The 17,965-nt window shown below is 37.3% G+C and overlaps 1 protein-coding gene across 5 annotated transcripts in view; it reads left to right on the top strand.

Annotated features, from left to right (window-relative positions):
- chd6 (chromodomain helicase DNA binding protein 6) overlaps positions 1–17,965 on the top strand; it is a 65,415-nt gene that overhangs the window by 8,100 nt on the left and 39,350 nt on the right. For all 5 annotated transcript variants that reach the window (XM_028446296.1, XM_028446300.1, XM_028446299.1 and 2 more), the window contains exons 2-11: positions 1,743–1,792; positions 8,302–8,884; positions 10,135–10,279; positions 12,123–12,276; positions 13,159–13,308; positions 14,796–14,861; positions 14,946–15,007; positions 15,233–15,350; positions 16,466–16,552; positions 16,641–16,778. In XM_028446296.1, coding sequence (XP_028302097.1) covers positions 1,763–1,792; positions 8,302–8,884; positions 10,135–10,279; positions 12,123–12,276; positions 13,159–13,308; positions 14,796–14,861; positions 14,946–15,007; positions 15,233–15,350; positions 16,466–16,552; positions 16,641–16,778 — 1,533 coding nt within the window. In that variant the 5' untranslated portion in view covers positions 1,743–1,762. The remainder of the gene's footprint in view (positions 1–1,742; positions 1,793–8,301; positions 8,885–10,134; positions 10,280–12,122; positions 12,277–13,158; positions 13,309–14,795; positions 14,862–14,945; positions 15,008–15,232; positions 15,351–16,465; positions 16,553–16,640; positions 16,779–17,965) is intronic.

Here is a 17,965-nt window from a genome sequence, read left to right as displayed (position 1 = left end):
AAACAGACATATTTAATAAGACGCTAGCCGCTTATATTTATAATAATAATTATTATCGTGTTTCTGTTTGTTTTTTGTTTTTTCACACCATCCACCAAGTCACATTCCTTGTGTTGTTTTGAACTCAAATTGGCAATAAAACTATTCTGATTCTGACTTTTATCACTAGGGGTGTGAAAAAATTATTTCACGATATATCGCGATTTTTTTGGGTGCTGATTTTAAATCAATTTTATTTTTTTTTCTTAAATCGATTTTTTTTTTTTTTTAAAAAAAGAACAAAAAAAAGCTCCTGTTCTTACAGAAAAACCTTGAAAATAGTGCCACCTCCACACCTCCACTCCGGTAGATGGCCCCGTAGATCTAATAATAATAATAAATGTCACGTTTTGAAGTAAATAGTTTTGACTCAATTTGTCCTCTGAGTGATAAATATTTTCTGATGAACAAATGCAGCAACTTGATTTTTCATTTCTACGTTTAATTTTTATATTAACTGGGTAAAATATCGCAATATGTATCGTGATATCGAGATAATATTGTATCGTGACCTAAGTATTGTGATACGTATGGTATTGCAACATCCTTGCCAATACTCACCCCTTTTTCTCACACAGCGTAACGTAATTACAGCCTTGTATTGCTGCGCGATTTGTTCGCTCCCTTGTTTGTGCTGTAAACTCCGCCCCTCACACTCGTGTCTTGTGCGCACACAGGAGAGGGAGCGACACACTAATTATCAGGGCAATGAGCTCCCAGCCACTTGTGTTGTATTCACAGAACCCAGTTTCCAACTTAATACTCAAGTATTTCACTTTTTAAAAGAGCTCCAGCAATCACAGTAATCATTGACAGCTGTGTCTGCTCCACCATTAATATCAAATGCATAAAGCGGTAAAATGACCAACATTAACAGTGAACAATAATAAGTAAATCAATATAATAATCGGCATGTGAATGAGGTTCAAACATATTATATTATATGTGCAAATTAATTTAATTTTGCTGAATTAAATCAATTTCATGATGACAGATTTCTTAATGCAGTCGAGGTGTGATCAGTTGATTTTATTCTTCATTCATTACAAGGAGCACAGAGCGCTATTTTTCCCTTTCTCTAACAACCAATCACAGCTCTTGGCACCTCCTCACTAAGATAAAAAAAAAAAAAAAAACATGCGAACTCCTTGCTTAGAGTTGCTCTCAAACTTCCTGAATCACTTTTAAGCTAAGATTCCTTGTTAGGAATTTTTAGGCTAAGTAAGGAGTTCTCTGAGAAGCTTTGTGAATACAAGCACAGTTTGAAACTTTTTATGGGAATTAATGAGACATTTTACAAATTGAAGGTTGGCCCAAAACAGGGATGTTTGAAAAATGTCTTTTAGCTAGAGAAGCACCAAAATTAAAAAGTTTTTGCCGAAAACCGAAACACAGAAAAAAGTAGAGTCAAATTAAATATGTTCTTAATGAAAACACAAAGTGCATTTAGATAGTTGATGAAGAGCAGCTTCTGTGCTTCATCATTATTTATTCACACATCCAAGTAATGATCTATATAACTATATAATGCAGATTAAGTACAGTCGTGAAGATAAGTGTGTTGGCAGAAAACTGAAAATGCACTTTTGGACTATTTCTGGCTGAAAATTTTTGGAACTTGAATCGTGTGTTTTTTTTTTGCTTGTTTGTTCTATGGATTGCTAAGTTTAGAATTAACATGAACAATGTGTTTCTGTTGGTAGATGCAGTGAAGCGATAGAAGATGAAAATACACAAGAAGAACAAGCAGCAGGTTTGTATGCTCACTGTTCACACTGGGAAAACACAACACACACACACACACACACAGGCACACGGTGGCTTAGTGGTTAGCTTGTCCGTCTCACAGCAAGAAAGGCCTGGGGTGGACACTTGGGTCTTTTGTATGTGGAGTTTGCATGTTCTCCATCTGCTGCATGGTTTCCTCTGGGTACTCTGGTTTGGTTGATTAGAGTCTCTAAATAACCCATAGGAATGAATGGGATTATGAGCGGTTGTTTGTCTGTGTGTTGCTCTGCGATGGACTGGCGCCTTGTCCAGGGTGTACCCCCGCCTATTGCTCATTGAGAGCTGGAGATAGGACCCTATGAAATCCGTTTTATTTTTTCCAAAATTCCGTGTTTTCCATTTTTTTAAGAAATATTTATCTTTTTTCAAAGAAAATAGTCATTTTTAACTCCTGTGAGGAAACAAAATAAATACTAATATAGTAGTAGGGGTAGAGTGCGCAGAGCTCACTGGGCATCGTGACGGAGTGCATGTGGGGCGGAGAGCGTACATGCGCAACGCATACACGATTCCACACCAAAGAGGAAGACCTCATCAGAATCAGCATGGAGGGACCAGAACTGATGGACTATGATGCCAGGCCAGATGTTCAGCTGTGGTTCTCCCAGGGCAGGAGTCTGCAACCTGTGGCTCTTTGACTTTTATGCAATGGCTCCCTATAACTTTAAAAAAACTATTGAAATAGTTATTTTTTACAGAGGCAGTACAGTAAATGGTAAAATGGACTTGATTTTATATAGCGCTTTATCACCACACTGAAGCAGTCTCAAAGCGCTTTACATGTCAGCTCATTCACCCAATCACTCTCACAATCACGCACCAGTGGGATAGGACTGCCATGCAAGGTACTAGTCGACCACTGGGAGCAACTTAGGGTTCAGTGTCTTGCCCAAGGACACTTTGACACATAGTCAGGTACTGGGATCGAACCCCAAACATCTCGATCAGTAGACGACCCTCTACCACCTGAGCCACGGTCGCCCATAAGCGTGTGACGCAATCAAACAGTCAATCAAACAGTGATTTTGAGTCAGAAAAGTGTGGAAAAATTGTGAAAATCTAAAACTCGATATTCGGTATTATTCGGTATTCGGCCAAGCATTTATATTTTGTTTGGCTTTGGCCACAAATTTTCATTTCGGTGCATCCCTAATATCTACATCTGTGTTAAAGCCAAAGTGTTTGACACACTGGACCCAAAGGTCCCAAACGGTAGACGGTAATGCCTTTGATATTAAAAGCAGTTTTAACCCTCCTATTATCCTCAAATATTACTTACACATTTTAACCTTTGGGTCAACTTGACCACAGTGATATTTGCCTCCATGTTTTTGTGTTAGGGACTTTGTTTATTTGTTGAATACATAATGAAACCTTGACCAGTTTTTTAGCGCCACTATCAGGACAAACTTTTAGTTTTTGGAGTTGATGTATCTTGAAAATCTTTCATCCAAATCTTTTCTAATTTGGGGTGCACATTGATGACTCTCATGTAATGAACCATATTGAATATTGTTGGTCTTTCCATTGTTGGAAAGGACTGTGTCTACTCTGCTGGAGGGTCATTTCTCTCATTCTCATCAGATGAGAATGCTTCAACACAGTCCACTGTCTCAGACCCATTCTCCTCTGTCACTTTCACTGTGAAAGAGCTGTTCCAAAACCTCATTGACAGTAAAGCTTTTCCTAGAGGACATTTTTGAGAGAGAGATGCGATACACACAGGATGTAAGGTCACAGTTTTACACAGATAAATCAGCTTGGGGAAAAGAAAGAACACCAATTTGTATATGTGTTCAGTACATTGAAAAAATATCATCATGATGATTTTATGCTCAATAAATTGTGCACCCATCAAATATGGAAAACATGAAATATGAAGCAAAAAAAACAAAAAACAAAGTCATTCATTAGTGTTTGAATGATAAACATTGAATGGGGTCAAATTGACCCCAAGGATAATAAGAGGGCTTAAACACATTCATATAAAGTAAGCTTTGCTTAAATCCAATGTGTTATTTCCTTGTATTGATACAATGGGTTGATTACCTTTTAAAATAATTTTAGATCCATTAATGTCATCCTGAAGGCCAACTTGCCGAGCACTGATCAATGTAGTTGGATCATAGGAATATAAATCGATTTATCGATCTAATGGATGAAATGTTACACCCTTAATAGACGTCATCATCTGTGTGTGATTTAAAAACATCAGCTGACCATGTAATGTCAGCACGTTGAAATGTGAAGCTCAGGTGTGAATGTGTAGTTGTGTGTATTTATCCAGAGTTTGCTGTTGTGAGTTGTGTGTGTGTGTGTGCGTGTGCGCGAGAAGCTCTTAGTATCTGCCTGCTGGTGTAAGTCAGTCATGTAAGCACAACCAACCATGACGTGATGCTAACATGTTGTGTGTGTGTGTGTGTGTGTGTGAGATTAAGCTAGGTGTCGCTCTGTTGTTGTGGAGATGGATGGCACTGACTGTGGTTAGCTTATTGGCTAAATTTAGCCTTTAGGTTAGCTCAAAGCGTGTGTGCGCTGAGCTCTTACAAGAAGAAAAAGAATGTGATCATGGGCTGAGGTGAGCCTGGAAACATTATATCCTTGTTCTTTTTTTTCTTTCACTGATTTACAAACTTTTGCTGTCTGTTTGTGAACGTGAAACATCATCTTCCAGTGAAGTTAAAATTCTGCCAAAGAAGTAGAATCATGTATTATAATTGTTGCATTCCAATGCAGTGTTGAATTACACATACAACATAGAAAAGATCACTTTACAGGTCAGGGCCTCACCTGTTCCCTTCAACGTTTATTTTTCGTGGTACTTACGGATCTCTCGCTCTCTTTTTTTACACACACACACACACACACACACACACACACACACACACACACACACACACACACACACACACACACACACACACACACACACACACACACACACACACACACACACACAGAGTAACAAAATTACTCCAAAATACATACATTACAGAAAAATACACCAAACAACAACAAACATGAAAATGACTCAAAATACAGAAAACTAAATATTTATCCAAAAATACACAAAATAACAACAGAAATGCACAAAACTACACTAAAAAAGATACAAAAATACACAAAAAGATTCCAGAATCACACTGCAATGGCAACAAAAAACTATAATTATACAAAAAAATGCACAAAAAGACAACAGAAAGATGCAATTATACCCCTTATGCTCCCACATGAATGCAGACTTCCGACAGGCACTGAACTAGTAGATCATAATGATGGAATGAAGTGATAACACATATTTTAAAGAAACTAATTTTGTAAATAAGTGGAGAGAAACTGTATTTAGTAGGGGTGTGACATTTTATTTTCATCAGTGTTTAAACTGACATAATAGGATAAATTATTTTTTCTTATTTTTGTGCATTATCAGTAACTCAGGGTGATTTATCCTTAATGTTCTCACTTACACTTGTTACAATGTCATCATTATGTTGTCATGGTTACTTTGAGACTTCAATGAAAAGAAACTTGATGCACTTTATTTTATGATGACAGTGTGTAACACTGTATTTCTTTTTTTTTCAGTGAAAATGTGCAAAAACACTAATAATAAATAATAAATAGAATGTTTTGACTCAATTTGTCATCTGAATTAATTAATTTTGATATTAACTGGGTGGAATACCACGATTTATCTCAATAATATTGTATCAGGACCCAAGTATCGTGATACGTATCGTATTGCAACATCCTTGCCAATACTCACTCCCATCCTTTTTTGAATCGTGACCCCATTTTGATATCAAGAATTTGTGGCGATCCCAAGACATTTTTTTCTTTCTTTTCTTTTTTTGGACTTAACATTATTTTCCAGTCCCTAATCCTCTTCTGTAATAACGAGATTGTGTTGTTTTAATTAAAAAAAAATAAAAAATCTATTTACATCTTTTCAGGCAATCCCACCTGGGGTCCCAACCCCAAGTTTGAAAAACGCTGGTTTAGTGGCACCTGAATAGATTTGTCAATAGTTTTTATAACTTCTGGTCACTTTATATGTTAATTTTCTCTCACTCTCTCTCACTCTCTCAAGTACCCCCTGTAGTGCTATCACATACCCCTGGGGTACACGTGCCCTTATTTGAGAAACGCTGCTATAGAGCATCAAATTAGGCCCTTTTGAGAAAGGAAAAAACCATGAAAAATTTGGTAAATGACCAACTAATTCAGTTGTAGATATCTCAGCTTCTCCAAATACAAACATTTAATTAAAATCCTTAATATTTGCTGAGCTCGGTTTCATTTATTTATACAGTCATTTTTTTTAGCTCAAATTGTTGAAAGAACTCGCAATTTTTTTCAAAGTCTGTCAAATTTTGCTCAAATCATTCCACAAAATTTCCCCAAATCAGGGAAATTGAAGTGAAGATCCTGCAGGGACTGAAATACTCGGATACTTTATCATTTATATGTGCAAACCTGGGCACATTAATGTTAAGTTGAACTGCTTTGTTTTTGGTCCCTGAACTAAAATGGGTTTGACACCCCTGATCTAAAGGAAACAGGACATGTGTGTGTGTGTATATATATATATATATATATATATATATCTCGGCGATGGACAACACATGTTTTAGAGACGGGTGAAAGAAAGAAGCCATTGTTGTGATGCAGGAGGGGCCGTCTTTATTAATTTCTGCCGCTAATTGTATATTAAAGCATCTCTCAGACTCTGTTTTACAATTTATCATTTCCGTTTCCCAATCAGGTGTCATTACTGTCTTCTCAACTCCCCAAAATAGTGTTTAACGGTTAATGGAGTTAACTATGCTCATTGATTTCTTATTTCTCAGCTGTAGAAGTGAAGGTGGTGCGAGAAGTTGGTCTGTTGTTAATAAACTTGTAGACCAGTGTTTTTCAACCTTTTTTTGAGCCAAGTTATATTTTTTCATTGAGGAAAAATTCCAAGCCACACAACCGGAAATGTAAAAAAAAATTTTAAACTGTAGCCTATATTAACAATATACGGTCATTGTTATCAAAGTGTCTTCAATAGGAATCAAATAAACACAAAGAAAATAATTTTTATGATTGTTCATATTTCTTTTTCCAAATAAAATTTTGCAATTAACAATGTTTATCATAAATTTATATAATATATATCAGTCTATTATTATGAATAATAGAAACATAAAGAATGCATGTAATTAAATGTTGTTCTGTATTGTTAAACGTGAATTTGTAAAGTGTCAGATTTGATCCAAAAGCTAATCATAAATATATGATGGATTATATTTAATACTCACCTGGATGAAAGTGTTTTTGACTAAATAATCATCGGCTCATCATCATCATCATCATCACTGATGAAGACTCAGGATCCAGTCACCGGCTACTGTGGGTCCGCACGGATTTTTATGAGCAGTGTTGCCATGGCGACGGCATGTTTACGTCCGCCTCCCTTTGGCTGCGGAGAGCCTGTTTCCATGGCAATGGCCCTGATACCCCCTCCGTGAACCAACTGGCTGCAAAGTCCTCGTGCTCGCTGCGTGTGTGTGCGCGTGCATGTGTGTGTGATCCATCTTAATGATTCCTCATACCTGTGTGATGAACAGTCTGAAAGGCCTTTAGCATTAGCCTCATGCCACTATACGCTACCCACAATGCTTTTTTTTAATGCCGCATTTAAACACAAACTTTATTAAAATGAGGATTTGCACGGAGACGCTGAGTCGGCGTTCTTCCTTAACTTTTTTTTAATTTTATTGTTATTTCATTGTTCATTTCTTTATTATGTGTTTGTCTCACGTAAAGCAGCTTTGAGTTCCCAAAAAACACTTTATACATTTGATTTATTATTGTTTTCATTATTGGATAAGTACAATGAAATATACTTGCATTAAAAAAAATACATTTTTTTGAATGATTTTGAATCGATATTATGTTCCATGATTTTCTCACTAACTTTAGCCACCAGAGCATGTCAGCGCACTGTTTAAGAGAGAGTAAAGAGTAAGAGAGCTTTTCTTCTCTGCTTCATTGTCTACTCCTGAATGGAGTTGGAACTGTCGCCCCCTGCGGTCATAAATTATTTTTAGGGTCACAGCTGTTTTCATCCTTTTTCCATAAACAAGAGGTTTACGTCGGCATCTTGAACATTTCCTGAATATTTAGAGAAACCAAAACAGCACAAGTTCTTTTAACCACAAAAGCTGCTAATGATCTATAAATCAGGCTGAATGTTTCTCTCCATTAGAAAACAATGGGATGTGTGACATCATCAATCACATGATTTCAAGATGGAGGAACAAAGGCTCTAAAACTGTAAAGTAGTCCCATTTAAGTTAATCAAACCAATATGGTGCATAATAATGTGTTTTATTAAGCATAGATCTTCTAAAAAGTACATTTCAAAGATTTTAGGCCACATTTGTTGCATGTGATGAATAAATGTGACCTGATGTTTTTCTTTTCCAGATGTTGACTGGCCTCCTGAAGCACACGTCACCCCCAGCAGCAGCAGCTTCCTCCTCCTCCTCCTCCTCGGACCAACACGGCAACGCACAACCTACGCTTCCCACAATCCCTCGGGGTCACCTGGTCGTGGGTCCCAAGGACCAGCTTCGCCTCCTCACCCCCGTCGGCAGCACAGCGTCATCCAATCACTGCACCACAGTAGCCGTCAGGCACTCCGTCGCCGCCCCCCGAGGACCTCCTTCCACCCAGAGCGAGGATGACGACGGGGGAGGAAGAGGACGGGTGAAGAAGAAACGAAAGAAAAAAGACAAGAGGGAATGGGAGCGCGGAGGAGTGGAGGAGACGAAGGAAAGCGGAAAACCAAAGAAACGAAAGGAGGAGACGGTGGCGACGACCGTCATCACCCTGAAGAGAAGGAAAGAGCCCAAGAAAAGCAAGGAGCACAAGACCAAGAGCAGAGAGAGCAGGAGCCAACATCTGGCTGTGGAGGCCCCTGGAGCCACTCAGGGGCCCATCAAGGTGCCTGGAAAAAGAGGAAGGAAACCCAAGGTGAAAGTCCTGCCCCCTGTCCCAACACAACCAGGTGAGATTTATTAAACCCAGTAAAGTGTAGTTCTGTTCAAAATGGGCCACATTTGGGGAAAAATACGTCCGTGCCCGATACTTTTAACTCTGGGTTACGGTTCGATACGTACCTCGGTTCAAAGGTCACGGGTGTTTTTTTTTTGGGGTACAGCAAAAAACGCAAATGTTAAATATTTTGTTCTTTATTATCAACTTTATTCAAACGTAACACCACAGCTGCTTTTTCCACATTGAATGAAAAAAAAACATAACTCTGCTTCTAAACAATTTTTACCCAAATAAAATAAAGTGCAGTAAATAAAAAAATGCTTTCTTCATCTAAATCATGGGTGTCAAACTAATGTTAGTTCAGGGGCCAAATATGGAGCAGTTTGATCACTAGGGGCCACATATTTTATGTTGGAAAATGAGTAATTTTAACATTATTATTTATTGTCCCAACAGGATTTTCACTTTACATGATCTAGATTTTGTGACCAATTTGTTACCTGGCAAAATCCAGATTGATGTGTAGCCCCTCCCTCTAACTCCAGTTGTCCACATGGATCTGGGTCTGTGTCCGGTGAATCCTTTCAGAACCAGGGAGGGACATGAACAGAATGCTTGAAGCTGATAGGGTGAAACGCCTGTCCACCATGATTTGTTGTAGCCAATCACACGGTAACAAATGATGTTGTCATCGACACGCGCCGCAGAGACGCTGCTACAACAATAACAAGGCTCTGCTTTGCCGTCTTTACCGTCCAAATATGCACAAAGCGCCTCTTGCTGTTGCTCATTAAAAAATAAAATGCTGGATTCTTTTAAAACTGAGTTTATAACAGCTTCCACACGTTCATCCTCCTGCGTCTACATCGTTCTACTTTGATTCAGAGCTATGCTAATAGCGGTAGCCCAGCTAGTTCTTCTCCCCGCAACTGCGCATGCGCCAGTTTGCTTCAGCGCTACTGCCTTGGTCACACCCGGATATCCCGTCCTGAACCACAACACTGCCTCGTGATTGGTTCAAACTGTTTCAGTTCGGTTTCGAAAGGCAAAGGCGGGAACAGCGCAAGATGATTGTGGTGTTTGTGAATAAAAGGAAACGCGTGAAATGGGTACAAACAGGACAATAAAAACATTTTAAAGTGGAATCTTAGCAAACTCTCTTAAACGTGGTAAAGTGATGTGTTTCAGATGTTGAGTTGAAGAATTTAAGTATTCTTGTGTTCCATCAGACTAAATAATTACTAATCTTTTGTGCTCCAGAGCCTCGCCCTCCCTTGGACCTAGGACGTCACGCTAACGTCCCGGGGATTCTCAATGTCGGCCAGAGCCACGGCAAGAACCCCAGCCCAGCCAACAGCAAGATCACAGTCCCCCCAGCGCCAAAACAGAGGGGACGCAAACCCAGGCAAGCTTTCCAACAGAGAACAGTGGGAAACCATAACAGTATGTAACATTGGTACAGTAGGTAGGAGAGAAAAATACTGCAACGTGTCATTGACGGCAAAAGTTACTTTTCAAATGTAATAAGTGAACTTTACAGACAGATGTCACAAAGTGCTTTACATCATATGAAGCAATAAACAATGCCTAAACAACAGTGAAATGCGAAGTGCTGATGAAAACGGATTAAAAAAAAGGTAATTTAAAATATGATGACAAAGTGCATGTCATCATCCATAAGCCTCTCTGAACATGTATGTTTTTAAAGGGATCATCCACCTTTTTTTTATTTTTTTTTACAAATGGGGTCAAAAACCTTTAAAATGTCCTTATTAGAAGATCTATGTCTAACAAAACACCCAAAAGATCTTCAACAGTCTGTGATTTACTCATTAACTTCAGCTACCAGAGCGTGTCACTGTTTAAGGGAGAGTAAAGGACTGCGTCCGAATAGTCCCTCCTATCTCCTTTCCTATTCACCGTTCTTTAACCCCTGGAAGTGTTGAAGTGGTGGCCATGATGAATTTTCTTTAAGCTGAGGAAAGGAGACGCGGAATCATGAGATCTCACACAATCACTCAAATTCACTCTCCGCCTATTTATAAAACTCTTGTGTAGGTAAGATCACTTCAGCTAGCTTACGCTAAAAACCAGGAAATGCATACGCAAAAAAAAAGATCTTAGCGCTTCAGAACTAAGTCATGGAAATTTGGTAAAATATTTAGGAAAAGCTTTGGAAAACTTTTTAAAAAATCAGTGAAAAAAGTGCGGGAACCCTGTCACCTTTTCCTAACTCCTCTCCTTACACCTTTCCTTAACCCTGTGCCGTCATCCACAGGGTTATGGAAAAGTGGATAGGAAAGGATATAGGAGGGACTATTCGGACGCAGCCAAGGTCTCTTAAGAGAGCTCCTCTTCTCTGCTTCATTGTCTATTACCAAACCGCAGAGTTAGAATTTTCGCTCCCTGCAATCACAATCGCAACTGTTTTCATCCTCTTTAGGTAAACAAAAGAGTGTTTCATCTCATTCTTGTACTTTTCATGAATTTTTAGAGCAACCAAAATTAGCAGAAATTGTCATTTTGACAGAAAAAGCTGCTAAACACAATATTTTGCACCATATTTGTTTTTGTGAACTTTTAAAAATGGGACTACTGTATTGTTTAAAGCCAACCTGAGACAAGCATTCAGCCAGCTTTTTAGATCATTTAGCAGCTTTTTAGATCATTTAGCAGCTTTTTAGGTCATTTAGCAGCTTTTTAGATCATTTAGCAGCTTTTTAGTCAAAATACCAACTTGTGCTGCTTTCAGTTGCTCTAAAAAAACAGAAAAAGTTAAAGATGTCGATGTAAATCTCTTTTGTTTACCGAAAGAGGATAAAAAAAAGTGGTGACCCGAAAAATTATCTATGACTACATGGGGCAACAGTTTCTGTGGCAATGAAGCAGAGGAGAAGAGCTTTCCTAAAGGGTTTTTACACTCCCTTAAACAGCTGACACGCTCTGGTGGCTGAAGTTAGCAAGTAAATCACAGACTGTTGAAGACACACAAACCCTGAGGTTAGAAGTCCTTTTGGCTGGGAGTCTTTCACCAAATTAAAAGAATGACGCAGATCTTTGAGATAAAGGTGGTGCACCATGTAGTACTTGGTTTGTTTCCCACATTTTGCATTTATTCTAAAATACATATCGTAGATGAGATGTAAAGTGTGATATCCAGGTAGATTTTCACGTGTTCATTGCTTCCACAGCTATTTTTAAATGTGTTTATTGGAGTTGTTGTTGTTTGCGTGTGCGTGTGTGTCTAGGGATCCTGGTGCAGCTCCAGTGCAGAAGAAGAAGAAAGGGAAGAGGAGAAACCAGCAGGCGGCTGTTCAAGATGGGACGGAAAATGACGAGAGCACGTCGACGTCCACGCTCAACATGGGCGGAGAGGACAGCCAGGACGCCCTGGACAACGCGGTGAGTGCACTGCAAGAGTAGAGACGGCATGCAGTGGGCTCACAAGGAGTAGTGCTGGGTTTTCATTCATATTTCCTAAGTCGATTCGATTCACAATGGCCCCAGTTGATTCAGTTAAGGATATTTAAGTCACAGGACCAATTTTACTTGAATGTGGAAGAGTTTCTCAGAGATCTGATGATGTAAATAGTAGAAACTAACTCTAACTTGATGCATTATTAAAAATACAACTGTTTGCATTAAGAATTGATCCCACAGCACTGCATTACACAAGGTAAAAAGGCTTATTAAATGACTGATTTTAGGATTTTATGAATTGGTGTCAGCCAGGTCATTCAAAGGAAAATCGATCACTTTTATGTAGGCCTGGGTTAAAAAAGTTAAAGTTATCAGTGAATAAATACATGTAACGATAAAAAGAAAGGCATTTTTTTTATCATAAAATGCTCAAACATTTTCTTTACATTAAAAAGCAATTTCTTGACCCACCTTTGGGCCGCTATCCAAATGTTGAGAACCCCTGCATAAATGTAATGCATAACATCATTATTGTGATGTTTAAGAAGAAAAAAAATTAAACATCAATGATTGAGTTATATCCTGTTAAAGCTTATGTCGTTGTTTATCACATTTTTGTTGTTGATTTAATTGTAAAACAAAGACGATGTTAAAATGTTTAGAGTAAATGTAAAAATTGCAGACAAATCCATCGCTTGTAAGCCCTAATGGACCAAAAAATGAATAAAGTTTTAAATGCATCACCTTGTGTGATATCTTTAGTTTTTGGGATTATTCCTTAAATGACTCTTAATAGTGAAAACATTTTCATTCTTGTCCTTTTTCTCTGAACTCGGTTCTTTTCTTTTTTCTTCATCCTTTTAGAAGCGGCGTTCAGGGCGACAAGTCAAAAGAAGGAAGTATAACGAAGACTTGGACTTTAAAGTGGTGGACGACGACGGCGAGACCATCGCAGTTCTTGGCGCTGGTCGAATCTCGGCGCTCAACGCCACTGCTTTGGCGTGGCAGGCTGAGGTACGTTAACGTGGTTTGGAACCGTCAGCTTCTAGGTTTAGCTTTGCCTCAGATGTAAACAAATGCTAATAAGCTTTTTTTTACTCAGATATTGTTTAAAGTGTTTGAGTTTCTTGTTCTTGGTAAACGCTTTGAGTGAATCCTACTATTTCACTAAAAGGGGCAGTATTATGAAGAATTCACTTTATAATGGTTTTGCTACAGTGATATACAGTAAAAGCACTTTACAAAAGAGTCATAAGGATGGGTCATTGTGCTGCGTACCAAATCCTTTGTTCCTAAAATCAGATATTTTGAAATTCTTAAACCTTGTTAAATTCAAATCGGGTCAGATTTTGTTTAAAGTCTGGAATAAGTTTACATTACCAAGCAACATCCAAATGTTGTTCATGGTCAGAGAAGGAACAGTCTAAACAGTCTACCATCCATTCAACTCTGGAAAGTAGGTGCATCTGTTTGTGGTGTTAAATTGTACATACAGTACGGTAAAAATGGGCATTAACTTAAAACAGTTCAAGATAAGTATAAACAAACTCTTTTGGTTTGCTATAAAGAACTGGACAGCTAAGTTTTATACCTTTGTTTGTTTAGTTTTTTCTTTTTTATTAAAAGGATGTCAGTATGTTTATATTAGTAGTGTGACGATATGGCAATATATCACGATTTATTTATTTTTTTTCTTCGCACGATCAATTATCAATATGGTCGCGCTAAGTATCGATTTAAAATTATTATTAATATATATATATTTTTTTGGATTTAAGATTTATTAATTTTTTTCAAAACCTTTTCTGCTTTTTCACTAAAATGTGCAGGTACGTCTTCACAGAAATATTGTTTACATAAAGCACTATTGGAGATACTTATGCATTTACATTGGTATGTTGACACTTATTTACACAAATGTTGCACTAAAATAGTGTTACTGTTCATAGGACACTTTTTCATTTCATTGTCTTTCAGAGATGGAAAATAAAAATTGTATTTTTTCACTTAATCTTTTTTTTTTCTTCTTGTTATTTCATAGATTATTGTCGATTGATTTCTTGACCAATATATCCATAATCGCAATGTCGTCATATCGTGAGATAATCATTATCGTGAGCTTTGTATCGCATATCGTGAGGTACCCAGATGTTCCCACCCCGAGTTTACAGTATATGCAGGGCTCTATATCATCTTTTAAGATTGTATGAATTCACAGATGATGTTTGTATTTAGGGATTTTGAAAGTACATGACATTGTAACTTAAGAAGGGGCTGAACTTGAAAAGCTTTGCTGCCTTCAGCCCCTTCTCGAACTTTATTTTTATTTATTTTTTTACTTATACTATTTTTATGTTTGTGCTTGTTTGAGACAAATAAAAATCAATCAATCAATGCTGTTGGGGATGGTAGAAATAGCATAATATTGGACCTTTAAGCCATTGTTATTGCTGTTAATAAGTTAATAATCTGTGTGTCAACGCCTGCTTTGTGTTGTGAAGGAACCTCCTGAGGACGAGGCCAACATCATAGAGAAAATCCTGTCAGTGCGACCTGTGAAATCAGAGGTAAAGACGACGCACATTGTTAGTGTTGTTTTCAGGTGCACAGACATTATCATCACTGTTTCTTTACTGGATTTGTTTGTGCAGAACTCATCAACAGAGGACCAATCAGAGGAGGCGGAGGAGTTTTATGTCAAGTACAGAAATTTGTAAGTTTTATTCAGCGACTTTGGTTTCTGCTTGCATTCTTACTTTGAGTAGTTCTTCTAAATATCTGTTTAGAGCTGGAAGAAACTCAAAGTATCAATAAAATAAAGCTAACTCTAGATTCCCTTGCTGTAAAGTGTTGCGACTATGTTACTTTGATGCAGTTTGTTTTATTTTCATATTTTTATTTCATTTATTTGAATTTGACTTTTTTTATGTGGCTTTAGTTCTTACCTTCACTGCAAATGGGCCACTTTGGAGGAACTTGAGAAAGATCCCAGAATCCACCAGAAGATCAAACGTTTCAGGACCAAACAGGCTCAGATGAAACACATTTTCACGGAGGTAACTCGTCATCATTCACTGCACGTGCACACGCTTTCTTTTCTGGTGCAGGAGCAGAATGAGCTGCATTCCTGATAGAGAGATGTCCATGTTTTTTTAAACTTTAGGATGCCTATTACATGAAGGGGCCCCAGCAAGTTAGCAGTGGATGATGTTTCCATTTTATAATCTAAGTCAGTGGAGGAACAGCAAACTCTGACATTGACAAAGAAAATAAAGTCTCGACATTTTTACAGTTTGGAATATATGCCATTATTTAGAATAATAACCAATCTGAGCATTCATACAGGAAACAACAAAGGGGTTGTGTGTTATTTTTGTCATTTGTTGTATTGTTTGTTGTTGTTTTGTTTATTTTTCTCCCACTGTGTGTTTTTTTGTCCCTCTGTGTGTTTCTGGATCTATCTTGTCTTTTTGTTGTCATTTTTCCGCAATCTTGTGTTTGTGTGTTATTGTTCTTGTTGTTTTGTGTGTTTTTGTTGTCATTTTTGGTGTTTTTTTTGAGTCCTTTTATTTAATTTTATTTATTGTTTGGAGTGTTTTTGTTCCGTTCTGTGTATTTATGTGTATTTGTGTGATTTGGAAGTCATTTTGTGTACTTGTGTATTTTTCCGTTATCTTTTATACTCTTCTACTGTTTTTTTTCTTATTTTTGTTGTCATTTTTCTGTAAGCTTGTTTGTGTATTATTGTTGTTGTTGTTTTTGTTGTCATTTTGTGTAATTTTATTTATTTGGTATATTTTTCTGCCATTCTGTGTAATTATGATGTTATATGTATATTTGTGTGTTTTAGAAATCATTTTGTGTGCTTTAGTTGTCATTCTATGTATTTTCTATCGCAATCTTGTATATTCTTCCATCGTTTTTGTGTATTATTTTAGTAATTTTTGTGTGTTTTTATTGTAATTTTGTATGTTTTTGGTTGTAATTTTGTGTATTTCCCATTATTGATGTCTTTTTGTGTTTCTTTTTGAGCATTTAGTTGGGTAGCAGCATAAAATGAGGCCGAGGGCCCCCGTGGCCCCCGAGCCACCAGTTGCCCATGCCTCTCTTGGTGTAATGTAGGCGTAGCTCTTGTAATTAATTTTGATTGCGTGTCGTTTCCTTCGTCCAGCCTGACGAAGACCTTTTCAACCCAGACTATGTGGAGGTGGACCGAGTGCTGGAGGTGGCCGTTACCACGGATACAGAGACTGGAGAGGTAGGTATCAAAAAGAAAAGGGTAAAAAAATGCCCGTCATGGCTGTGGGACCACAAACAAACGAGGTTGGTCATGTTTATCGCATCAGGAGGTGACCCACTACCTGGTGAAGTGGTGCAGTCTGTCGTACGAGGAGGCCACGTGGGAGCTGCAGGAAGACCTGGATCCAGAGAAGATCAAAGAGTTTGAGCAGATCCAAAAGCTGCCGGCAGACTTCAGACACGCAGTGAGTGTGAACTAAGAGAAGAAATGACAGGATTGATGTGTGACGGACACAAAAAGAAAAAACTGTACTTTACAAACCGTTATCTACTTTTACAAACAAACGTATACCTTTACAAACCGTTATATATATATTTACAAACAGTACTTTACAAACGTTATATACCTTAACAAACACGCATACCTTTACAAACCATTATATATCTTTACAAACAGTACTTTACAAACCATTATATACCTCTACAAACAAATGCATACCTTTACAAAATGTTATATATCTTTACAAACAGTACTTTACAAACGTTATATACCTTAACAAACACGCATACCTTTACAAACCATTATATATCTTTACAAACAGTACTTTACAAACGTTATATACCTCTATAAACAAATGCATACCTTTACAAACCGTTATATATCTTTACAAAGCAGTACTTTATAAACCGTTATATACCTTTACAAACAATACTTTACAAACCGTTATATACCTTTACAAACAAATGCATACCTTTACAAACCGTTCTATATCTTTGCAAGCAGTACTTTATAAACCATTATATACCTTTACAAACAATACTTTACAAACCGTTATATATCTTTACAAGCAGTACTTTATAAACCGTTATATACCTTTACAAACAGTAATTTACAAACTGCTATATACCTTTACAAACAAATGCATACCTTTACAAACAGTTATATACCTTTGCAGATATATACCTTTGCAAACATGTGCAAAGTGTTATTAGCAGCTTTTACAGCTTGTATGAGGACCACATTTAACAGGGGTTCTTAACCATTTAGGGAATGGGTTCTCAACCTTGGAGTCAGGACCCCTTTTGGGGTCGTAAGACACTGGGAGGGAGTCGCCAGATTCCTTCAACAAACTAAGATTTTTTTTAAAAACTATTTTAAACCCATTTTTGCTATTTTTTATCCTTTATTTATTTTATTTTATTTATTTATTCAGTTTTTTTTTACATTTTTTTTTTTTTTTTGTACATGCCGAAACTACACCTAACTTGCCATAATTTAACCTATTTTCATCACGTTTTCTTGCCATATTTTTGCTCATTTCAATGCATTTTGCTACATTATTCAGATTACAATGCCTTTTCTATAATTTTTTTTCACTTTCAAGGCATTTTAGACACTTATAAACCCGTTACACCACTTTTCCCACCTAAT

The sequence above is a fragment of the Gouania willdenowi genome, chromosome 5, assembly GCF_900634775.1.
Source record: "Gouania willdenowi chromosome 5, fGouWil2.1, whole genome shotgun sequence".
Classification (NCBI taxonomy): Eukaryota; Metazoa; Chordata; class Actinopteri; order Blenniiformes; family Gobiesocidae; genus Gouania; species Gouania willdenowi.
Note: the sequence above shows the minus strand (reverse complement) of the source record. Positions and strands in the feature narration are given on the sequence as shown.